A 25,944-nucleotide genomic window follows, 5' to 3' on the forward strand; every position below is an offset into this window, starting at 1 on the left:
GGGGGGCTGACGGGTGGGGGAGAGGTTGGGCGGGGAGGGAGAGGTAGGGGGTAGCGGGGGGGGGGAGAGGGAGGGCGGAGAGGAGGAAGGGGAGAGGGAGGGTGAGGGAGGAGGGAGAGGGGGCTGGCGAGAGGGGAGGGAGAGGAGGAGCAGCGAGGGGGGGAGAGGGGGGCAGCGAGGGAGAGGGAGAGGGAGAGGGGGATGGCTGAGAGAGGGAGAGGGGAGGGCAGTAGCTCACGGGGAGGAGCAGCAGCTCAGGCGCTTGTGTCACAAGGATGTGTCTAAATGCCAATTTGAGATAGTCATTGAGACATCACTAGGAAAAGGGCCCACACTTGCATTTCGGGTGACAATTATGCCTAATGTCCTCTTGCCTGGAGGTCCTTGCACGAAGTTGGCGAGACATTTGTGTCTGCAACACTAAGGAGAGCTTTATGCTGTGCCTTTGGTGGTGTCCACATCCACCACAGCTCTTTGATTGCATCTGTAGACTCCATGGCTTCTGTTACACTTCTGTAGCTTCCATCATGTTTATAGCTTCCAAAGTCTGCATGGTATCTGTTGAGTTCGCACCTTCTACAAATGATGACAAAACAAGCCTCATTCAGATGCTCATTTCTTCTGCCCCTCACATATGCATGCAAATATAGAAGTTTTGTGCCCAAATGTGGCTGGATAGGCCTATGTGTTGGGGTGGCTTGGTAATGAGGTCAGAGAGCCATATCAATATATCAGATGAACTATGCATTGCAATCATGAAAGCATGTGGATTTGTTTATGCATTTTCTTATCACACAGGTGCAAGTGCACACACACACGCTCACGCAGTGCATGCGCATTCACAAAAGTAGGAAACTTTTAGGATTTTGTAGTTGGAGAAAAAATTTATTGGGAATGGAATAGCAGGATCCATTGTTTACGGGGGGTAGAAATAGCAAGCGCAATGCTTTTTCGACTCTGCAGGTAGGCCTAGAAGTAAAAGAGATTGCTTTGATCAATGCCAGTGAAGAATAACTAACAATGGTCTTTTGCAGAATTGTAGCAAGATAACTGTATCCTTTGGGTATAAAAACTAGGTAGAACCCGAAATATTGGTGGATGCTATTTTAAGGATGAACTAGGGACGGACAGACAGTGAAGGTCAGCAAGTTTATGTTTGTATACTGATTATTTTAATAATGTTAACAGATATATATTGCACCATTGAAAGCATTGGTGCAAGAAAAGCTTAGAGATTGGAACATAAAGTTTGGGCGGACATTAAGTCTCAAATGCAAAGAGCTTACTGGAGACAGTGAGCTGTTCAACATCAGGGACTTGCAGGAAACAGATATAATATTGACTACTCCAGAGGTAATCATATCAAATGATAAGATCTGTTTTTACAACTTTAGGCATCTTCTGTGTGATTATATTGTTATCTTTTAGATTATTCAGGCGAGCATGTGGATCTGCGGGCGGTGTGGAAACTCAGGTGTGTTCTTCCTGGATGGGTGCTTCAATGTGCAAGCATGTACACTGTACATCAAGTTAAAACATTAGAGCTTGTCAACTTTATCCGTGAAGCTATCAACAAGCTAATCAGTTCATGGCCCTATTCAAAGTGAATCAAGGAGTTAGAAGCAAATAAAAAGGATAATAGAAAACAGCACTGCTACCAAATGCACTTGCAATCATTTTCATAGTAACTGTACTGTATTTCTTTTAAATAGAAAGGTTCTCTTTGTCAAGGCATTGTACTCCATTTCTGTTAATGCTTATGCTGTTGAGCTTTTTTCCAAGAGAAGATGCTTAAAAGTTCTATTGGAAAAGAAAATCTCTTCCTCTGAGCCCTTTAATTTCTACCATGTCCATATTAAGTCATTTATTGAATCTTTCCCAATATTTTATCCAGACACTTTGTTTACTGCAGAAATTTGATTCTATCACTCGCCGTCATAGAGACCATGGCGGACTAAGTTTTTTTGGAGACATTGCCCTTCTTTTGATTGATGAAGTACACCTTCTTAGTGATCCCCGTGGAGCAGCTCTTGAGGCCGTAATCAGTAGAATGAAGATGCTGGCACGTTATCCTGAAATGAATGGTTGCCCTCTTGCCAGAATCCGTTTTGTTGCTGTTTCTGCCACAATACCCAACATTGAAGACCTTGGTATGTTGCCATCTGGACATCATAAGAATTGATGATGTTTTAACTTGTCATCTATCTGTACTTATCAGTGTGAATAGAGGTGTGCCTGTATGGCTGTTTGCATGTATTGATGTTTGAATTGATGTATGGCTGTTTGCATGTATTGATGTTTGAATTGCATAGTATGCTTATGCCTGTTTGTACTGAGCTTCACAAAATGTAAGATGAGACATCAATTTCATAACTTGCACATGTAGTGGAGATAGTGATCACACGTAAAAAAATGTAATGTAAAAAATGCATTGGACTTTGACATGAGAGTTTGTGTTGTCTCTTTGCAGCTGAGTGGCTTATGGTGCCCAAGCAGGGTGTAAAGAGGTAAGGGTATTGAAAATACCTCTTATTCAGAAAACAATTACGTAAAGGCACTATGACAATGTATAATGTGCTCTTTTGCACAGGTTTGGAGAGGAATTGCGTCCTGTCAAGTTAACCACCAGAGTATTTGGTATAAATTTGTGATTAAGTTTATCATTTGACAAAAAAGAAAGAAAAGAGGGATAAACAATCATTTTAAAATCCGAACAGAAAAATGTCACGTTAAGTTGTACATGAATGATTGCTACACTCTGCATAGAGATATAGACTTCTCCTCCTTAGCTGTGCGCCCTCCCCCCCCTCCCCCCGGGCGGGTTCCCTCCCTAAGCTGATGTACTAGTTGGTTTTCATGTTGTCTCATAGACCTCTTGGTCTCCCGTGGACGTTAACTCTCTCTCTCTCTCTCTCTCTCTCTCTCTCTCTCTCCACATCGGAGGAGATACTTGTACTGATGATTAGGTCCCATGGGTCATTTTTGGCCCCCCAAGGATGATAATAAATTCTACTTCTACTTCTCTCCCCCCCTGTACCTCTCCCCTCCCATCAGCCCGTACGTCTCCCGCAGAGGCCGTACTTCCGTACCTCCGTACAGGCCCGTACATCCGTCCTCAGCACCGTCAGCACCTTGCCTTCGCCGTACAGCCGTACAGGGCTTGTACCTCCATACAGCCCGTACTTCCCTACAAGGCCCATACTGCCTTTCGACTAGGGCATCGCCAGCAGCATCGCCCTCTTTCCTACAACCCTAGGCTGGGCTGAACCCCTAGCCCAGCTTAGGGGTTAGCTTCAACAAGGGGGTTTCTCAAATCATGGTCTATCAGAATCCTTTTCAAGAAGGTTGAGACGAGCTGCTGCTCCTCCCCGCTCCCTTGCTGCCCCCTCTCCTTCAGCCCCTCCCTCAGCCCCCTCCCTCGCCCTCAGCTGCTCCCCCTCCCCCTCCCTCAGCCTCTCCCTTCCTCGCCCTCCTCTCCCTCTCAGCCCGCCCCCTCCCTTCTCAGCCTGCTACCCCTTCCCCTCCTTTGCCTCTCAGCCCGCCCCCTCCCCTCTCAGCCCGCTCCCCCTTCCCTGCTCCCCCGCTTCCTCTACCCCGCTCCCCTCACCCCCACCTCTACCCTTCCCCCCGCCTCTACCCTCCCCCCCGCTCCCTCTACCCCGCTCCCCTCTCCCCCACCTCTACCCTTCCCCTACCCTTCCCCCGCCTCTACCCTTCCCCCCACCTCTACACCCCTCTCCTCTACCCGCTCCCTACCTCTGCCTCTACCCCCCCACCTCTACCTCCCTCGCCTCTACCCCCTTCTATCCTCTCCCGCTCAGCTGCCCCCTCCCCTCTCAGCCCGCTTCCCCTTCCTTGCTCCCTGTTTGTGGAAGTTGACAACAAAGCCAAGCAGAGATTAAAGAACACGAAGCTAGATGTGATAATGCGCTGAAGATTAGAATAGGGGGGCTCCCAAAAGATTGGTACAAAGAGGAGGATACATAGAGTGAAATATTGACAAAGATCAAATCAAGTTTGCCCAACATTGAATGGGTGAATGATGATGAGCAGGATGATGACGACTCCAGGCTAGCTTCTATTTTGCACTATAGAGGTCATGCAATCCTTACACTGAAGTCAAAAGATATGCGGATCCAGCTTCTTCAACAATCTTACAAGCTGAAGGGCACCAAAGTATGGATAGCAGAGGAGCTTACACAAAATCAACTCAAGATTAAGGCAACTGAATTAGCTAAAGTCAGGGCTGCCAGAAAGGATGGAAAATGGGCATTTTCCATGAAGGGGTAGCACTAATCAGAGATTTTAAATCAAAACCAAAAGACTCTCAGTCTTAAACTGATGTATGGCTGTTTACTCTCCAGAATATCATGTAGGTACTCTAAATAATTGGGGTTGATTTTTGCACTCCTTGGGAGCTGCCATGTGCCCTCCCTAAAGCAGATGTACTAGAGGGTTTCTTGCTGTCCCATAGACCTTTTGGTCTCCAGTGGACGTTAATAGACTTTCTTTCTTTCTTTCTACCCCGCTCCCTCCCCCCGCTTCTACCTCAGCCCTCCCTCTACCCCGCTTCCTACCCCCCGCATTCTTTTTCCTTCTTCCTGTCTCCCCCCTCTTCCTTCTCCTGCAGTGTTTTTTGGAGCAGAAGAAGCCTCAAAAGTGTCCGAGTCGGCCTCCTCACCTTGATTTGCGATAGATATTTCGTCAGCCAATCCTACTCCACCTCCACCGGCTGCAAAAACTATTACTTTTTCTAAAGACAAGTTGCAGCAGCTCAAGAAGGACGTAGAGATTGAATGCTCTACCACGTTGCTCGCATGCATCTTCGGGTCTCACCCTTCTAGATCCCAAGCCAAAGACTGGTCTCCCCCCAGACCTCACTCCACGATTGTTAGATGTTCGTCTTCTGGGACGAGGTTTTTTTAGGTTTTTTTTGACACTCCAGAGGCTGCGAGCACAGTGCTCAAAGCTGAGTTTTTACACCTAGGACACAGGAAGATCTTCTTTGACGCCTTTGATATTGGTTAGGCAGATAAGGAAATCTTTTCGCTCTTCATCAGATTTCCAGGGCTTCCCCAGGTTTACCATCGACTTCTTTCTGTTATTGGGGAGCATTTTGGCGCGGTTGCTGAGATCCCACCCCTCCCTGGGTTGCCATTGACTGCAGCAGAGGCAGCCAAGGCTGATGGGGTACCTAGAGTTAGGGTCCTCTGTAAGGATCCTAACCTCACGATGGACCATGTTATGATCCAGCGCCCGGATGGTTTGTTTTTTTGCCAAAGAGTAGAGATTACAAGGAGGCAGGACCAGTGCAGAATATGCAAGACCATTGGACACTTTGCCAGGGATTGCCCCAGGAAGAAGAAAAGGCCCAAGAAGCCATCTGGTACAGCTACCGCCCCACGGCCTCGATAGGAGGTGGTACAAGTCCAACACCTGCTCCTCGGCCTCAACAGGGGGATGGTACAAGTCCAGCACCTGCTCCTCGACCTCGACATGGCAGTCCTCCTCAAGATGGTGGTATAGCTCCTACTCGCCAGAGTGCTTCTCCATTGAGCGCTCCTTTGATACCGTCACCTTCTACCTCAGGTGCCTCTCAACCTTCTACCTCAGGGGCACCCGACGCATACCAGTGGGTTTCGGTTCGTGTGCAGATTCCTCCTTCAGTTCACGAGGATACACTAGTGGACTTTGCTTCACCTCGGGCTATCCCTCCAGCCTCACCTCACATAGTCCGAGACGCTTCAGCTACGACCTCCTCCCCGATCGTGGCTTCTCCCCTAGAACCAGCGGTGCCAAACACTCTCCTCAAGGCAGTAGAGGTCTCTGTGGCTGGGCAGACGCAGGATTGAGAGCAGTCCTCACTTCCTCCCTTGGATAGGGGGAAGGGGATGGTTTACACTATTGATCCTCTTCCCTCAGAAGGGATCCTTCGTACTCCGGTGTCTGGCCTGATTCATAGGAACTCATTTTCAGCTCTGGCAGATGCTTCAGATTTCCCAAAGGAGTTTGTGCCCTCTACTTTTGGTGAGCCAGTGATTGGGTTTCTTGTTGACAGAGCTTCTTCATTAGGTGGCAAGGTTCTTTCCCCTTTTGATTTTCCGCCACTTGGTTCCATTTCTCGCTCCTCGAGTAGGAGGTCTTCCCCTGTTGAGGGGTTTGTTTCCGCCACTAGGTCGGGTAAGGTGTTCCACTCTACATCCTCCCGTCGATGAGGATTATTAGTTGGAACATACAGGGCCTAGGTGACGTCCCACATCGCCGCCGCAGACAACTGTCAGCTTCATCCAGGTGTTACTGGGGGTTCCATTGATATCTTATTTATTCAGAAGCACAAATTGGATTCTAGAGATTGTGCCAAGTCAGGCAAGTTGCTTTTTGGCCATATATTTTGGTCGTCTGCCTTGGGCACTAGGAGGGGCACTTCTATTTCAGTTTCGCAGTCGGTTCTCCCCTTAGTTGTTGGACACGGAGTCATTATTTCCTCTAGGGCTCAGTGGATTATTCTCTTGATTGGAGGGCGTAAGGTTGGTTTCCTTAACCTTTATGCCTCCAACATTAGAGGGGAACGTGTCATTATGTGGAAGGATTTGCTCTCTTGGGCCCCCATTGCGGAATCATGGGTGATTGGAGGTGACTTTAACATGGTTCAGTTACCGTCAGACAAAAAAGGGGGTAGAGAAGGAGGACTTCACTCTTTGGAGAGGGCAGCTTGGGATGCCTTTCTTTTTCACTACTATGGCAGAGATACTTGGTTGAACGATGCCTTTCTTATTCAGCCACAGTCCCTCCTGTTCTCTCTGGGGTTTCCACTTCAGACCACTTTCCTATTGTGGTGGCTATCTCAGAGCCTCACTTGAGAGGCCGGTCTGCCAGCATCATGATTTCAGATGCCTTGTACATAGAGGAGGACCTTACAGAGGCAGCCCTGCAGATATGGGTTTCTCATGTCCAGGGTGGGCAGCCATATCCATCACATGTAGCTGCTGCCCTTTCTGGTATTAGCAACTTCTACCACTCAGTTGCTTGTACCAGGAGACGAGATATTCTCAGACGTGAGATTGGTGTTCGCCAGCAGTTGGCAGCTTTGCAGAGGGAAGAGTAGAAACGGCCTTCAGATGCTTGGATTCAGGAGCACCTTGCTGCAGCAAGGGTTCATCAGCAGATATTGCTTGATCAGAGAGAAGAGTATGCCTTTCATGCACGGGAGTCCTTCTGGATTCAGATGGGTGGCAGAGTCAATAAACACTTTTTCTCTACTCTTGGCCTTAGAAATAGTAGAGGAGTGTATCCCAGCTTATTGACTCACATGGGGTTTTACAAACAGATCCAGATGATGTCATGTGCATAGCTTCAGATTTTTATGCCGCCCTTCTTACTGTAGATCCTAACACACGGGATAGAGAGGATGCTAGACAGGTTATTTGGCAGAGCATCCCCTTGGTGGTGAAACCAGATATGCATGTTTTGCTTGATGCACCTTTCACCAACAGGACTGCACTTTCAGCCCTTCACAAGGGCAACTGCCCACGTTCGGATGGCCTCACCCCTTCTTTTTCCATTGCATTTTGGGATATTATTGGAGACTACATTACTTCAGCCCTGCAGAGCATTTGGGACTCTGGCGAGATGCCCGGGATGCTCACAGAGGGTCTCATCCACCTTATCCCGAAAGGAGGTTGCAGAAATTTAGTGTCCCAGTGGAGGCCTCTCACACTTTTGGGGAGATGTTACAAGATTCTGGCCAAGGCTATCAGCCTCCCATTGCAGCCCCTTCTCCCATATCTTATTCATGACACTCAGACGGGATTTGGGCATGGCAGAAGTATTTTTTTTAACATTTTCTCTTTTTGGGAAGCTTCAGAGTGGGCCATGCAAGGCGGCCAGAATCTAGCCATTCTACTCTTGGATTTTGATAAAGCTTATGACAGAGTAGATTGGGTTTTTTTAGAGGGCACCCTTCTACGTCTAATGCTTGGATCAGAGGTGTTTCCTCTTTGTACAGATCAGCCCACAGCCAGGTACTTATTGGTGGGGTAAGGGGTGACAGATTTCAGATTTCCAGATCAATCCGTCAGGGATGCCCCCTTGCTCCTTTTCTTTTTTTGTTCGTGGCTGAAGCTATGGGTATCTATGTTAGATCTCAAGCTGACATCTTTGGGCTGAGACTTCCCATCAGAAGGGAAGAGGAGCTACTTGACAGTGAGTTGGCAGATGACACAGCAGTTTACTTGGATGCCACACCACAGACGCTCAATTCTTTTAGGACAGCATTGGATTTATTTTGCTTGGCAGCGGGGGCGCAGATAAATTGGCTTAAATCCAATGGCTTTTGGATCAGTGATGAGGACACTCCAGTTTGGAGGCTTGACATAGGATTCACTTGGGTTCAGAGGGGTGTGCCTGTTAGGTATTTGGGCTGCCAGGTCGGCTTGGATATTTCTTCCACGCAGCAGTTTGCTCCCGTGTTGGAGAGCATCAGGAGGAAGCTCCTTTTTTGGAGCTCAGCCAAGCTGGATCTTGCCTCTAGAGTTGTGGTGGTCAACCAGGTCCTCTTGGCCATCGCATGGTTTGTTTGTTCATGCTGGTGCCGTTCTAGGGACTGCATCACTCAGCTCAGGAGACTGATCAGAAATTTTCTTTGGAGTGGGCTTGATGGCACAGCAGATGCGTTAGCCAGGGTGGCTTGGGAGACCCTCATCCTCCCTGCACAGGAAGGGGGTGTCAATATTATTGATTCAAATTTATAGTGCAGAGCTTTACTCTGCAAGATGGTGGTGCAGGGACTTATGCCAGGGCAGGAGCCATGGAAGGCATTTCTTATTAGCAGCATACAGACGTGCATACCTTCTTCAGGAGGAGATTGGATGAGCAGTATTAGGTGGATTTTCACCACAGCACACCTCAGATTACCTTCGTCCCCTCTCATGGTTGCCATACTGAAAGCATGGGCTAGTTTCAGGAGCACTCTTCGGAGGATTCCTCCTTCCTCTCGTGAAGAGATTGATAGGCAACCGATCATGTGGAATGATAGTATATTGGATGATCATGGCAGATCACTTGGTGCCTCACTCTACATGCAATGGTCTAGGCAGGAGAGGGGACCCGCATCATCTTTGGGGTCATGGAAAGCTTTCTGCAGGCTTCCAGAGGAGACAAAATCTCAGCTGACAGGACATCTCAGAGGGAGTGCAGGGAGGATCTAGCAGATTGAGGTAGCCCTTCCAACGGATTAGATAGACACAGATGATATGCCACTCACTTGCTCCACTTGGGCAAGTACTTTTACGAGAGGTAGTGTTCCTCTTCATGTTTTGGCCTTTCGAGATGCACATGAGGATGCTTTAGTTTTTAGTGTGCATGATGGTGGCAGATTGCTCAGGTTCACAGAGGCTATCTTGCTTGAGTGTGCTTTTCAGCCTATTAGGGTTGTAGGGCGTTTGGTGCAAGGATCAGATTCAGAGTGGTTTCTCGACCCTGACCCCCGGCTACTCTCCATCAGATCTTGGAGACTTTGGCTCTACGGGGGAGTTCCCATTAGGTATTTGCAGTGGGACCTTGGAGAGTGGGAGTGAATTGACACAGGGCATCGAGAGAAGAGCATCCCCTTCTTTTGGTACAAGGTTAGTAATGCCAGGAGATTCCAGCTTAGTGGTAGAGGTTGGAGACCTTCTAGAGTTCCTCATTGGGAGACATTTGATATCACTGCGGATTTGCAGAGGTGCTTCTGGAAGAGACTCTGGAAATCCCACAGGAATAGAAAGATCACTCTCTTCTTTTGGCTTTCTATCCATGGTGGGATTGCAGTGAACCTTTGGAGATCCAGGTTCGGAGCTGACCCTACTTGCCCTCGTTGCCTCTCTGCTTTGGAGACTATTTAGCATTGCTTATGGGATTGCAGACAGGTGAGGATGATTTGGATGGGGGTAGCCAGGATTTTCAGTCACTTTGCCCACTCCCCATTCTTTATGACATGGGTTCAGTGGCTTGGCTTTCTCTTACAGGGCCTCAAGTATTTTATGAGAGACTTGACTCCTCTCGGGCCATTTCGATTCGACGTCATCAGGTTGAGTCATGTTCGTTGGATGTGATACCACACCTTCCTTTTGCAGCTGTACATGCCTCTGTGGATACCTCTTGGGAGATTCTAGTGAGCATAGCATCCTAGCATATCTGGAGAGCCAGATGCACAGAGGCATTGGAGGGAACTCAGGTTCATCCCTCGCACACATTGGCTAGTATCTGGACAGACACCTTACATACCTTGATGGCCATATGGATGAGTATGCAGGGAGACTCCTGCGCAGCCTCAGCTAGGAGGGCTTCTTTCTTCAGAGAATGGAAGGATTCTCCTTTCTTCTCTGAGACTCCTACAGGGTTGAGGTGGCACTTTCAGCCTCAGCCTTGGTTGTTTTCCACCTCACTTTGAGAGGGTTTATTTATCCTCATGATTTCATGATGTATTCCACTTAGAGCTTGCTCTTGCGGGTTTTTTCTCTTACTTAATAGAAGTCTATTTCTTGAAAAAAAAAAAATGGAGTTTCCCAAGACTAAGTTGTTTGCCTCTACCCCAACCAGTAAGCCTTCGTACTCCTCCGTTGAATCCGTTGGAGCCACACCTAGCCCCTATGCATTGACATTCACGAGAAAGATTGGATCAGATCCACAGGAACAAATTTACTACCTACAGCAAGAAGTTAGAGAGCTCAGAATTATGGTTGCAGCTCTTGGAAGAAAGGTGAAAGAGATGGAGAGTAAGGACAAGCGGGAGATCCTTGCAAAGGTCATGGAAAAATGCAGCACCTCTCCGCCAACACCAACACTTGTTTCTACGGTCAAAGAGATGATCAATACTCAGGTTAGCTCAGCCAAGGAAGAGATGCCTATTGTGGCCAGCAATAAAATTAATACAGCAGATCTCTATGTAGAAGTTAAAGAGCAGGAAGCAGTAGTAAATAACAAGAAAATATTACGCATTGGGGGGCTGCCCAAGGATTGCTTTGGCTGCTCTAGTGAGGATGTAGATTTCACAGAAGATGAGAAGATAATATGCCTCGAGAAGAATATACCACAAATTAAATGGGATGAAACCCATATTAGCTACATCGCTTTGGAAAGGAAACATAAGCGCAGGTTTACTTCAATGAAAGGACAAAAAGAAAGAAAGAAAGAAAGAAAGTTTATTAAAGTTTTCGGAAGACCGATGGGTCTATGAGACTGTGAAAAAACTGAAGATGCAAGACATGGAATGGAATGGAAAGGAAAATCAAGACTAGGAAAGCATAATGGAAATTAAAAAATGCGAGAAAGAAATATACAACTAAGCAAAGTACTTACATGATCAAGAAAGACATGAGGCTTGATGAAAATGACAATGAAAGTACAATGCCTTTATAGGATAGGCACATACACAAGTGTCAAATATATATGGGATAAGTCCCATAGTGACACATGGCACTCTAGGATATAAAGTAGTATAGTATTACTCTAGAACACACTAAAAGTCACTCAAATTGACTCCATTTCCTAACACCCCCCCATGGAGGAAAGGTGAGGGACTACTGGAATGGAACCAAGAACAGAACATGACAATGATGGTCATCAAAACTGTGCATGCCGGACATGGCTCCCACACAATCTCAGAGGCAAGTGAGCATGGCTGAGAGGCTAGTGAGCATAACATAGAAATTTCATCTAATATGGCTCAGAGGCTCATCATGCATGAAGGCATGATCAACTCAGAGGTCTAGGAGACCAACGCACCAACAAATAGACCTATCAAAGCCAAAAACACATGGCTCTCACAATACATCCCCACATGGCTCCAAAGACTAATGAGGAACATGGAGCCACACACCAAAAATATAAAAGAAATACATCATTTTAGGACTATCCAAGGCAGAGGACCTTTATTGACTCAACACACATGATTTATTGCATTCATTTTTTAGAAACACCCCGAGGACAGAGTATCCAAACATATTATGCTTTAGAAAGCAAAATCATGATCTCCATCATCCTCTAGATGCGGGAGACAGACTGTAAGAGCATGATCCTGTGTCGGCGGGTCATCTTCGTCTACATCATAACTAGTGGCAAATGCCACCCAACTGGCATGATCCTTCGAGTTGTTGAACTAAAGATTGAATTTTTGCTATATGCGCACTCAAAGTATCAGACTCCTCCATTTTCAGCTTATAAAATTGCATTTTCAGAAATACATTGGAGTTGGTGATCTTGTTACCAAATATATTCTCGAGGTGTGCCCAAATCTCCTTTGCCTTGGACTTGAAGTCGATGTGATGAATCAATGAATCATCTAGGCAAAGCCCGATGATTGCGATGGCCCTCGAATTGTGTTGCTCGTGTTTGAAGCTCCGTTGATGCCTCAAGTGCTTCATCATCTTCGATGGCATCCCAAACATTCTCCTTCATGAGAAGGAGTTGCTCTTTTGTTTGCCATGTGGGAAATCCGTGCCCCTTGAATTTGTCCACAAGGAGAAAGAAAGAAAGAAAGAAAGAAATTTTATCTGAGTCTTCGGACGACCGATGGGTCTATGAGACTGAAAGAAAACCTGATACAAATCACAGTAAGGATGGAGCTACTGAAACGAGCATCATCACCCATGCCGAATCCTAAGTCATACATAATCAAATCAAATACATCTGGATGTAACAATGACAAGAAAAGGACTGGAGCGGAGCGGAATCCTCCGTATGTCATGTTGCCCTAGCTGGTGCATAACCGGTGATGAGACGTTGGTGCCCGTCAAGGGGTGTTGTACGTCTCGGTCTCCTGGACGAGGCTCGACGCAAGACCAAAACCACCGTGACTCCCGTGGGACGTATCCCGGGTCTAAACAATGATGGGAGGTCCCCCAGAGTGATCTGTGTGTCCCCTCGATGTCTCGTGTGTCATGCTACCATCGTCGGGTCGGGGTCTCTGTCACGTCTGCGGCTAGAGATTGGACGATCAATGTCACTCGATAGGAAGAACTCTGTGATCCTACTTTGAGAGGTGTCTGATGATGTAGCCAAGCCCCGTCGCCTGAGTAAGTACTCTCTGTGTCGGACCCCCTCATGAATGAAGGCCACGAGTTATCTCTGATCTGGGTAGGCGAGGAATCTGGAAAGGAGCCCGGAGCTGTCTCTGAAGAGGCAGTGGTAGTGACCTCGGATCTCGTAGTACACTGGGGACCTGAAAATAAAATGCTCCTCCGACTCGATCTCTCGACATTCATACAATATGCATAAGCGATGCTCCTTAGGAATCCCCTCTGCTCTGCCGCTCTCTATGCGGAGGCGGTGTGATGATACCCGAAACTGTCCGATGGAGATCCATAGTGAGTGAGGCATATGAAGCTCAGTGTACCCCAGTGGTGTGATGACTCCCTCCTCCGAAATACGAAGACAGTAATCTCTGTAGAAACTCAGCTTCATTGGAAGCTCCCTCAGCTCCAACCAAGTCCTAAAGGTGTGTAGCTGCAGGGGATCCTCACGAATGACCTGGTTGGTGTGTGGCCCGATCGGGATGGTGGGTGGGAGTACCAGAGGGGCATCTAAACTAAACTGAAAAGGAGCTATCCTATCGATGTGGAACCCTAGTCTCACAAACCATCTGTGAGTCCATGCATACTAGCATCGCTCATCTCCCTCTGCTGCTAACCTCATGGAGGAATCGAGAGCCAACCATGGCAACCTCTGTCTCCCTGATGTGCAGTCCCCATATGATCTAACCCGGTGTAGATATATAATGGTCTGAAAGGCTGCATCTAGCTGGAGTGGAGAAGCACCAAACTCGGCCTGAATGATGTGATGTGGTACAGACGGTTTCCCTTGGATCATCCCGAGGCCAGTGGGGCCAGTGGTGAGGCTACTGTAGAGGAGACCTATGATGATGATGCAGGAGAGGGGGAGGAGAGAGGTGGCGTAGATGATGAGGCGGATGATGGTGGTGAAATAGTGGTGGTAACCATAGAGATCGAGGATGTGGTGAGCGGCATGGACTTTGGGTGGGCCCTTTCTTTTGGGCTGCGGTGTTGTCTACTGTTAAACCGCTCCCGTTGCTGCGTTTGTTGAAGTCCTCCAGATTGAGTTGCTTTTGTGTCTTCGCCTTGTCACCGTTCCCCTTCCCCATCTCCACGTGTATGCAAATTCAGACCGAAGGGTCTCCCGCCTAGTCTCCTGTCCTCATCCCCCTGTTCCCTTCATTATGGGGGAGGCAGCAGCGGGCAAAGAAGGGATTGCAGTAGGTCGGAGCTGTTGGAGAACCCCCGCTCGCAGCTCCGACCTTTATATATATATATATATATATATATAATTACCAAAAAAAAAAAAACGAGAGGGGGGGGGTTGTTGCTGAGTGAGGGGTAACGGAGGGGTAGGGGGGGTAGCGGGGGTAGCGGAGGGGTAGGGGGGGGGGGGGGGGTAGTGAGGGGGTAACGGGGGAGAGAGGGGGGTAGCGAGGGGGTACGGAGGGGTAGTGGAGGGGGTAGCAGAGAGAGCAGGGGGTAGCGGGAGAGAGAGAGCAGGGGGTAGCGAGGGGGTACGGAGGGGTAGCGGAGGGGGTAGCAGAGAGAGTAGGGGGTAGCGGGAGAGAGAGAGCAAGGGGTAGCGTAGGGGTAGCGCAAGGAGAGAGCAGGGGTAGCGCAGGGGGGAGAGCAGGGGGTAGCGAACCCATAAAGCTGGCAGCTAGGAGAGAGAAGAGTGATGGATAGAATGAAGGGCACAAGCGAGCTGAGGGAGAATGGGAGGGCTGAGGGAGAATGGGAGGGCTGAGGGAGAAATGATCTCCTGGTCGTAACCCTTTTCATGCTTGGGCTGTCAAATCATTGAGCTCCAGAACAAAATTTGCGCACAGAATCAAATTTCGTCACTTCTTGCAAGGGCTGTAACTTTTCACAGAAAAACTCAGATTGCAATGATGTAAAAATGAAATTTGTAGTACTCAAGGTCCTCTACAACTTTGCTGAAGACACAAAGCCGTGATTCTGCTTCTAGATCCGCATAGAAGCGTCACATCGTCCGCAGGTCACAGAAAGATATAGCTGAAGGAGAAGAGAGGTGGTAGATCATGGCGTGGAGAAGAGAGCTCTAGATGGAATTGGAGAAGCCATCCTCCAAGGGGAATGAGGGAGAGAGGCTTCAATGTCCTCAATCTCTTACCTCAACTCTTGGAAGATAGTCTAGCTCTGATACCATATGAAGATGCAAGACATGGAATGGAATGGAAAGGAAAAGCAAGACTAGGAAAGCATAATGGAAATGAAATAATGCGAGAAAGGAATATACAACTAAGCAAAGTACTTACATGATCAAGAAAGGCATGAGGCTTGATGAAAATGACAATGAAAGTACAATGCCTTTTACAAGATAGGCACACACACTCTTAGTCTCAAATGTATATGGGATAAGTCCCATAGTGACATATGGCACTCTAGGATATAAAGTAGTATAGTACTACTCTAGAACACACTAAAAGTCACTCAAATTGACTCCATTTCCTAACAAAACCTGGTACAAAACGAGCTGTGGTAGTGGAGCTACTAAATGAGCATCCACACCAATGCAAATGCAAGAAGTGCAGAATGGAAGCACTAAGTCCTAAGTACAACATAGTCGTGTCGATAGTCGACTATCTCATCATCATCATCATCATCAGGGTGGATGAGACAATGTGGGCATGAAATTGGCGATAGAATGTTGTCGGTCACTCAAAGGTGCAGCCCTGGCATGCCTCCTAGTCATAGCTTTGCGTCTAACCAAGGCTACTGTGACCTCCATCAGGCGCGGGACCCGACTCTAAAAAGGGAGGGGATGTCCCCAAGTGTGATCTGTGTGTCAACCCTCTGTCTGAGCTGTCGGGTCACAAGCTCCGGATCATGCTCATGGCCTCGTCTCGTGGGGGTCCATGTGATCTGGCTGGAAAAACTCCGTGATGAGCTCTGAAAGGGATCAGCCAAGGAAAAAGTATGCTCTTGTCTCTGTGCTCAAAGTATCCTCTCGCGATGTTTGAGTACCTCATGAACGAAACCTGCCAAACATCGCTGGTTTGGGTAGGAGATGAATCGGGCCAAACTCCCATAGCTGTCTCTGAAGAGGCAGTAGAAACGCCCTCGAATCTCATAGTAAACAGGACACCTGAAGATGAACTGCTCCTCTGTCTCAACCTCCTGCATGTCACACAAAGTGCATATGCGCCTCTCCCTGGGTAGTCACTATGCTCTGCTGCCCTCGATACGAAGTCTATGTGAAGAGACCTGGAATCGCCCAAGAGAGATCCTCAGTGAGTGGGGTAAGTGAATCTGTGTGTATCCTAGTGGGTCAATGAAACCCTCCGTTGTGATATGTAAGAAGTGATCTTTGTAGAAGCTAGGCTTCACTTGAAGATCACTCGGTCCTAACCAGGTCCGGAATGTGTGTAGCTGTACTAAATCATCATAGATAACCTGGTTGACCTCGTGTGATAGGAGGGGAGAAAACAGAGCATTCATGCTGTACTGGAAGGGAGGTAGTCTGTCCATGTGGAGCACCAGTCCCTCAAACCATCTCTCTGTGCGCACATACTAGCACCTCTGGTCCCCTCCTGCTACAAGTGCCATAGAAGAGAACAGTGCTAGCCATGGTAGCCTGCCACGCCCAGAGGTGTAATCCCCATACTCCCTGACTCGGTACAGATATGTGATGACTTCAAATGTAGCATCTAGCTGTAATAGGGGTGACCCAAACTCCGCCCGAATGATCTGGTGAGGAATGGATGGCTTACCACGAATCATCCCTGATAACACAAGAACCTGTAGTCACTCCACATGGGCCCACTCTGTATCTGACAAGTCTGGCTACCAACATGGGCTGCCGTACATCCCCGCTGGATGGACCAAGTAGTCAAAAAGCAACCCTTTGGTCCGTGGATCCCGAAAGTGCGAGCAGAAGCACTGCTTCTCTAGTCTAGCCAATGAAGCATATCCTCTGCTCAAGCGTGCCTGCATCGCGGGTCTCAGTGTGAAGATGGGTCCGAAAAAGACGGCCCCAAGATAAGTGTATGATGAAACTACCTCAATAGGTAACCCATCAAATGCGAACTGCTCTTGGCGCATGACGGCTCGAGATGTATTGAAGATCATAACCTTGGTATTGAACCTGTAGCCACTCCACACGGGCCCACTCTGTATCCGACAAGTCTAGCTCCCAACATGGGCTGCCATACATCCCCGCTGGACGGACCAAGGAGTCAAAAAGCAACCCTTTGGTCCGTGGATCCCGAAAGTACGAGCGGAAGCACTTCCTCTCTGGTCTGGCCAATGAAGCATATCCTCTCTGGTCTGCATCACTGTCTCAAGCTCGTTAATGTAGAGGCCAAACAAGGTAGGTGATAATGGACACCCTTGTGTAACCCTGATAGTGCTCATGATCTCGTATGCCCACCCAGATCCTGCCCGGACTCTACTTGAAACTCTCTCGTAAATTGCTATGACAGCCCAAACGATCTCTTGGTCGTAACCCACATTCTGTACATAGGCGTCGTATGAGGCGGGCTCTCGGGACTGTGTCAAATGCATTGCGGAAATCCACAAAGCAACAGTAAACCCTCTGCTTCCGTGCCTGAGCGTATCTTGGACATGACATGTCCAATCATAATGGTCTTGTAGTTCTCCGGGCTCATGGGATCCGCTGCCTTGTGGATGGGTGAGACAGTGTTAATGGTCCAGGCGCGTGGAAACCCTAAACAAACAGCTTCATTAAATAGCTTTGCTAAGATCGGGACTAGGACATTAATCCCATATGCAATGAACTCAGTGCATAGTCCCTCATGATCCTTCGCTCAGCCATTATGAAGTTTCATTACGGCATCCTTTACCCCCGCTCTAGTGAAGAACCCTTGCAGGTTCCCGTTTGGCTACGTCAACCCATCTGGACGTCTCCTCAATGGCAGATTGCATGCTCGCAATCTGTGCCTCCACAACTGGGGTGCTCCCTGGGACTGTGCAATTATCAGTGACCTCGTGTCGGAGGTGTGAGATCTCCTGTCTGAATCCCTAAATAAGATCAGCCTGGTCTCGAATAGCATGAGCCTGCTCCTGTATAAGACGCGTCTGCTCTTGGATGAAGCGTGTCTGCTCCTGTGAAGCGTGACAGCTCCATCACGCGCTCTCGGATAATATGCACCTCCATCACCAAGTTCTCCCAAGCCTCTGATGGGTCAGCTCGTCCGTGCCCTAGCGAAAACTGAAAAGACTGTGGCATGAAAGTGTGAGTGTTACGTCAGTCATAATCCCGGAACCGTCTGGTGTGGTTATGGTAAAGGGGGAAACTAGAGGGCTCGACAGTGCTTGCATCAATGGGGGTGTAAGGGTAGGGGACTAGGGATTACCCTAGGCCTAGGCAACAATGTGGAGTGCATAAGCAAGGCCTAAATGGGCATAGAGGTTCTAAGGTCCATATGGAGACATGGCACTCAAGAGCACCATGTAGCAAGCACTAGGCTAGGAGGGGGGATTCTAGAAGGAACTGGAAAGGGAGCAAGTTCATGGGACTTAAGGGGATCCGTGGTAGGGTGGAGAATAACAGAGCTGAGCCCTTCTTTGTGGTCATGTAACATTGATATCAGAGCCATGTTTTTTAATTTAAGCAAGAGCTGTTGGCGTTCGGAAAATGTTTGGGTGAGAAGAATCCAACGCATGATCATGAAGAACAGTTGCATTGTGAAAGATTCGACGAGGAGAGATAGGTCCAAGCAAGCCCCTTTGATTTGCTCTCGGCTATGCGTAGCAGCAGCGTGCGGGCGAAATAGGTGCAGCTTGTAATCTTCTTGTCCTCTAGTTTTTGTGAAGGTCACGGCGGCCATGTTCAGAAAGGAGCTTTATAGGTGTGGTCACGAAGAGTTATGGCGACGTCAGATTGGAGATTTGTCGCCCACTGCTTTTGATCACAGAATAGGAAAACGAAATGAAGAACTAGGAGAGAAGTCTTGGCTCATAAAAAAGAAGCGTACCAAGCCGTTTTTCACAATCTTTTCATCGCAAAGCCTCGAATGGCTCGCAAAGCTACGGATTGACAACCTGTGCAGAGCAAAGCTTCTATCGGATTATCCAAATAAGTTCCTGAGGAGAGTAAAAGATAGAAGAAACGGATCGATGTTCGTCCACTTTGTTGTATCACCATCGTCGTCCATCTGTGCAGACAAGAAAGCTTGGATCCATTTCTGACTCAAGCCACGTCATTCAAAGTTCATAGCCTTTGGAAAACGCCACATCATCTAAGCCTTTTAAGCCCTCTCATTCTCTAAAGTTTTTTTTCCAAATACCTTTAAAAGCCATCTCATGTTTCCCAAACGCCCCTAACTCTTCCAACCTTCTTAGCCTTGCCAAAGTGAAAGAAGAAGATCAGAGAATGGGTCGAGAAGTTCGAAGCAAAGAGTATAACGGAGAGCGAGATCGGGAAGAGAGATCATGAATTAAAAGTGTGAGAGGATGCATCCACTTCAAAGACAAATCCAACGCCTCGAACATATACCAGGGAAGTGGGCATCGCATTTTTCTAAAGCTTTTTGCTTTATAATTTCTGAAAAGTACGTTTTTTTTTTAAATGACAACTCCAGAAAGAGACAAAATGATTAGGGAGGCTGAGGAAAGGGCTAGAAAAGGAAAAGCGATAGTTGGAGAGGAAATACATGAGGAGATACAAATTGAAACTCAAGAGGATAACGTGGAAATGAAGGATATAGACTATGGTGATTATGGAATTTCATATACGGAATTCGCTAAACTTGAAACTCGAACGCAAACTATAGAAACACAGGTAGGAGTTATTAGTGATACATTGAAAACCCTAGCTGAAACCATAACTAAGATAGCCGATTTTCAATCGGTAACTATTACAGAAAAATCACTGATTCCTCCTAATCAAGTTGACTTAAAGAAACCTATAATATCCTTAAGGACTTGAAACCACCATTTTTCAATGGGGAAGAAAAGGAGCGTAATAAAGATGCGATTAATACGTTCTTGCTAAAGTGGCAAGACTTCCATCGACTCAGGAATACTCCTCCTGAAAATCAAGTCGTGGAAGCAAGTCTTTCCCTTGGAAAGAGGATCACCAAAAAGCGAGCGAAAAGAACCGAGCAAAGTAATTAAACCGAGCAACAAAAAATGAGCAAACCATCCATTATAGAGACATTATCAATTCATAGATTTAATTGAAGCTCAATTAATCTAAACAAAAAGTCTAACTTTCCTCCTCCTTTTCTCAAACATATAAAATCTTTATTGAAAGTTGTTGGCACCTCTCTTGCCTCCTGGCCTCCTATTGCCCATTGTAGCTACCTTTCTTTATCACCTCTTGCCTCTAGGAGTGGAATCTCTATTTCTTTACACCTATTCCTCATTTAGAACAAATGGTAGTAGCACCAAAAGTCATCATTTCTTGATGTTTTTACTAACATCTTCTTTTTTTACCCCAACTTCGCATGACTCTGAAAATACATTTTTCTTTTGCCTTTTGCATCATAAATAAAATAAAAAACTAGAGGAAATTTTGTTGCATTATTTTAAGGATATCCTTTTTTTTTAAAAAATTACTTAGCATCCATAGTCATGTAAACCTTATCATCTACACCATTTCAAGGTCAACTTTCAACATGAAGCTTGAGGGGTGGTAGAGATAGCATATTAATATGCTGTGCATAGATGGCCCTAGAAGGCCGCTCAAAATCTCTGCTTGCAGAGGCCATAACTCTTGCTACAGACCTCCGATCAAGATGATGTAAAAACCAACACTGTAGTACTCAAGCTCATATAGACCACTACAAGGTCATATTTCAATATTAAGCTTGAGGGGTGGCAGATACCGTGTATTAATATGTGGTGCAGAATGTTCCGAGAAGTCCCAAAATCTCGATTGCAGAGGCCATAACTTTTGCTACAGACCTCTGATCGAGATGATTTGAAAACCAAAATTGTAGTACTTAAGCTCATCAACACCATTATAAGGTCAGATTTCATCATAAATCTTGAGGGGTGGTGGTGACCGCGTATAAATATGCCGTGTAGAATGGTCCCAAAATGCCCTAAATCTTTGCTTGCAGAGGCCATAACTTCTGCTACAGACCTTCGAGCAAGATGATGTAAAAACCAAAATTGTAGTACTCAAGCTCTTCTACAACTTCAAAGGTCAAATTTTAATAATTAGAATATATTTTTGGTTGTGCATAAGGATACAACAATTATGCAGATAAAATGGGAATGGTATGTGAAAATCTTTTTTTCTTATTCGATTTTATGCTCTTTGATGGAAATTATCATAGTTTTTTTGTTGTACTTAGGGATATTAGGCTCTCAACGTACTTAACCAGCCTAAACTTGATGATGCAAGGAAAAAGGATTCATTGTTAATTTGGACCAATTAATACTCTTGATTGTTTGAATCTTGGGATTCATTTTGTTATTTTTTTGTGAGAGTTAAAGAAAATGAGGAGAGGAGCAATCAAGATCATTAAGGAATTTCTCCTTTTTGTTGGGATATTTATGATTTTAAAATAGTAATGACTCTCTATTTCTAATATTGTGAGATTATATTACATTTTTGTTACTAATATTATAGGAGTGAAAGTTGTTGTGAAAGGGATCACCACTTATGTATTTTATCAAATTTCACCTATGGATATCATCGTGTGTCATGGAGACTAATTGAGTATTTGGGGATCAAATTACCATGGATTGGACTTTGCTAGTGAAAAAAAGCTTGCTGGATGAATACATCGTAAGAAATAGCATGTCTTGGACACTTGCTATTTGAGTAGTAAAGCACGAATATTTAGCGTCTTCTATAATTTTCCAATACTAAGAGGTGATTTTTAGACTCTATAGTATCTTTTCTTTATAAAATGCACAATAAAGTCAAAGATTTTGATTTCGAATTATAGATATTGTGTTTTATTTTTATGTTACGTAGCTAAAATAGCATTCCACCTTACCATGCTTTCACATTGCTACTTACATGCAAGTAATGTATTTCTTGACTTTCGCCCTAGCTTTGAGATGTATGGAGATGGTATACCTACATGGTACCATCTCATAAAGGATCACTTAAGGTGTGGCATAGTTGTGATTGCAACAATATTAGATGATCAGATGGTGGCTAGTCCTTACTTGTCCATTAGTGGTAGGAAATACTTTATGGTAGTTCTATACTATTTAAGAGTTTAAGCATGGATGCTCTTTATCTATATGACTATTATATAATCTGCCTATGAATGAGAATGCATTACATATATGGAATGATATGTTTGCATGCAATTATTGGAGTGGATCATTGTGTGTTGTTCTAGATAAATTTCTACATTGTTACCTAAACAAGAAGGAGAAGATATGTTGTTTATAAAGCTCCTTTTGAATCATTGCGCAATGTAAGAGATCAAATGTATATGATATACCTTCCTCATGTTGCAAATGATTCCCTAATTCTTGTGTTTATGATGCAATTAGGCCATACACCTCCATATGATTTTTGTATACATGCACTCATGTGATATTTCATAAAAAATAGAATCAATAAATACCGTTTTAGAGGAAGATGCGCTGGTCTTTGATGTTGGGGATGAAGGTATACTCTCTAGATCCACGGATGATATCCTTCTAGAGGTTGCCTTTCAGCCTGTCAGGATTGCTGGTTTTGTGGACCATGGAGCGGGCTTGCAGTGGTACTTAGACCCTGACCCTCTGCTCTTGGCCCTTGGATCCTGGAGGTTGTGGTTATATGGAGGTGCACCTATCAGGTGCTTGCAGTGGGACCCATGAGAGTGGGAGTGGATAGATCATGGGCACCGAGAGAGGGGGATTCCCTTCTTTCGTTTCACGGTTGGTAATGCCAGGAGATTGCAGCTCAGCATTAGGGGTTGGATTCCCTCCAGAGCCCCCCATTGGGACAGCTTCTTCATCACCGCAGATTTGCGTAGGAATTTCTGGAGGAGGCTTTGGAAATCCCTCAGAAATAGAAAGACCACTCTTTTCATTTGGCTTTCTATTCATGGAGGGATTGCAGCAGTGAACCAGTGGAGATCACAATTTGGGGCTGATCCCACTTGCCCTCGCTGTCGTTCTGCAGAGGAGCCAGTGCGACATTGCCTTTGGGACTGTAGTCAGGCGAGGACTGTTTGGAAAGGGGTTGCTCGGATACTCAGCATTTTTCATACTTTCCCTTTCTTCATGACTTGGGGCTCGGTCATATGGTTATCCCTTACTGGGCCCTAGGTGTTTTATGAGGGCGAGCCTTCTTCTTGCGCACTCTCGGTCTGCCGACAGGTGATAGAGCCCTGCTCTCTTCAGGATGTACCACTTACTTCCTTCAGAGCTTCCCATGCTTTAGTGGACACCTCTTGGGAGATTTTGGCTAGCATTTCCTCTTGGCACATTTGGAGAGCTAGATGTACAGAGGGAGAGCTAGATGTACAGAGTCATTGGATGGCACGCAGATACACCCATCATCGGTGTTCACGGGTATTTGGACTGACACGGTTCACACGTTGATAGCCACTTGGGCTAGCATGCAGGGCCCGTCACAAGCAGCCTCTTCTAGGAGGACTATTTTTCTTCGAGTTTGGAGGGGTTCTCCCTTTTTCTTGTATAGTTCTACTGGATTGAGATGGCACTATCAGCCACAATTCTTTCTTTTTGGCCTTGAGCTTTTCATGCATTGCATGGTGTATCCCGTATGGAGCTTGCTGTAACGGTTTTCTTTAATACTTAATAGAAGTCTCTTTTTGCAAAAAAAAAAAAACCGTTTTATGTGATATTTATTGGAATATGAAGTGCAAATTCTGCTATTATTTATGTAGAAGTCACTTGCCATGCTTTAGGATGAATAGCATTCAGTAGCTTCTTATGTGAAATTCCCAAAAAAAAAAATAAAATCCAAGAAAAAGACTTCTATTAAGTAAGAGAAAAAACCCGCGAGAGCAAGCTCAAAGCGGAATACATCATGAAATCATAAGGATAAATAAAAAACCCCCTTAGAGTGAGGTGGAAAACAACCAAGGCTGAGGCTGAAAGTGCCACCCCAACCCTGTAGTAGTCTCAGAGAAGAAAGGAGAATCCTTCCATTCCCTGAAGAAAGAAGCCCTCCTAGCTGAGGCTGCACGGGAGTCTCCCTGCATACCCGTCCATACGGCCATCAAAGTATGTACGGTGTTTGTCCAGATACTAGCCAATGTGTATGAGGGATGAACCTGAGTACCCTCCAAAGCCTCTGTGCATCTGGCTCTCCAGATATGCCAGGATGCTATGCTCGCTAGAATCTCCCAAGAAGTATCCACAGAGGCATGTACAGCTGTAAAAGGAAGGTGTGGTACCACATCCAATGAACAGGACTCAATCCGATGACGTCGAACCGAAATGGCCCGAGAGGAGTCAACTCTCTCATAGAAAACCTGAGGTCCTGTAAGAGAAAGCCAAGCCACTGAGCCCCATGTCATAAAAAATGGGGAGTGGGCAAAGTGACTGAAAATCTTGGCTACCCCCATCCAAATCATCCTCCCCTATCTGCAATCCCATAAGCAATGCTGAATAGTCTTCGAAGCAGAAAGGCATCGAGGGCAAGTAGGGTCGGCTCCAAACCTGGACCTCCAAAGGTTCACTACAATCCCACCATGGATAGAAAGCCAAAAGAAGATAGTGATCTTTCTATTCCTGTGGGATTTCCAGAGTCTCCTCCAAAAGCACCTCTGCAGATCCGCAGTGATATCAAAAGTCTCCCAATGAGGAACTCTGGAAGGTCTCCAACCTCTACTACTGAGCTGATATCTCCTGGCATTACTGACCGTGTAACGAAAGAAGGGGAAGCTCTTCTCTCGATGCCCTGCATCAATCCACTCCCACTCTCCGAGGTCCCATTGCAAATACCTGATGGAACTCCCCCATAGAGCCAGAGCCTCCAAGACGTGGTGGAGAGTAGCCGGGGGTCTGGGTCTAGGAACCACTCTGAATCTGATCGCTGCACCAAAAGACCTACAACCCTGATAGGCTGAAAAGCAGACTCAAGCAAGATGTCCTCTGTGGACCTGAGCAATCTGCCACCATCCTGGACACTAAAAACCAAAGCATCCTCTTGTGCATCTCGAAAGGCCAAAACCTGAAGCGGAACACCGCCTCTCGAAAAAGTACCTACCCAAGTGGAGGAAGTGAGTGGCATATCATCTGTGTCTACCCAAACCTTGAAATTCAATTATGATACACATTGTTTAAGAAGATAGATATAGATCATGGTGTTCTTAATGATATGGTCTAAGATGATTTGAGGACACTAGTTGCATTGTGAAATGTGGCTGATAGTTTGCAGTGATTTTTGTTTTGCATCTATCTTTGATAGGATATGCATCAAACATTACACTCAATATATGTAGTCTAGTAAGAGATTGCTTGCATAACAAGATAAATTTCCTATTGTTAATTGTGAATTTTTCAGCTATTGTTATGATTATCATTATATGTGGTCTGATGTGCAGACTGATATTTGCTTTATCTACTTTGGCATAATAGACATAAATCCATTCAATAAAACTAAATTCTTATTCAAGAACGTTCAATGTCCATATATTGATCATGCCTATGATTTTTTTTTGTCATTTAGATCTATTTACAATTGATGGAACAACAGCAAGGGATCAACAAATGAAGCAAAGAGAGTAGTTTATTCAAGAGAGGAGAGGCCCTTATAAGGGCAACTGATTCAATGCATGTGCCCCAAAGGAGAGCATCTCCAGATCCACAAATCACTCCACTGATCTCTCAATCAAGCCCATGAATCTCTCAAACACACCTAATAGAATCTTCTACCACCTAACCTGGTCACACTAACCACCATGTGGTGACACACAAACTCACACAAACCTTGTACCCCTTGGTACACCCCATTACATCAATTTGTCCTTCATTCCCCCCCACAAATTGATGA

At 46.0% G+C, this 25,944-nt stretch overlaps 1 protein-coding gene across 1 annotated transcript in view; it reads left to right on the forward strand.

The window, feature by feature from the left end:
* The window catches only part of LOC147900578 (ATP-dependent DNA helicase MER3 homolog), a 168,480-nt gene that overhangs the window by 25,356 nt on the left and 117,180 nt on the right, over nt 1-25,944 (forward strand). The window contains exons 5-8 of the mRNA XM_087377593.1: nt 1,189-1,353; nt 1,913-2,150; nt 2,471-2,507; nt 2,591-2,637. Of these exons, the coding sequence (XP_087233719.1) occupies nt 1,189-1,353; nt 1,913-2,150; nt 2,471-2,507; nt 2,591-2,637 (487 nt within the window). The remainder of the gene's footprint in view (nt 1-1,188; nt 1,354-1,912; nt 2,151-2,470; nt 2,508-2,590; nt 2,638-25,944) is intronic.

Source organism: Dipteris shenzhenensis, chromosome 7 (assembly GCF_047967505.1).
Source record: "Dipteris shenzhenensis isolate YYH24624 ecotype China chromosome 7, Dip_SZ_1.0, whole genome shotgun sequence".
Lineage (NCBI taxonomy): Eukaryota > Viridiplantae > Streptophyta > Polypodiopsida > Gleicheniales > Dipteridaceae > Dipteris > Dipteris shenzhenensis.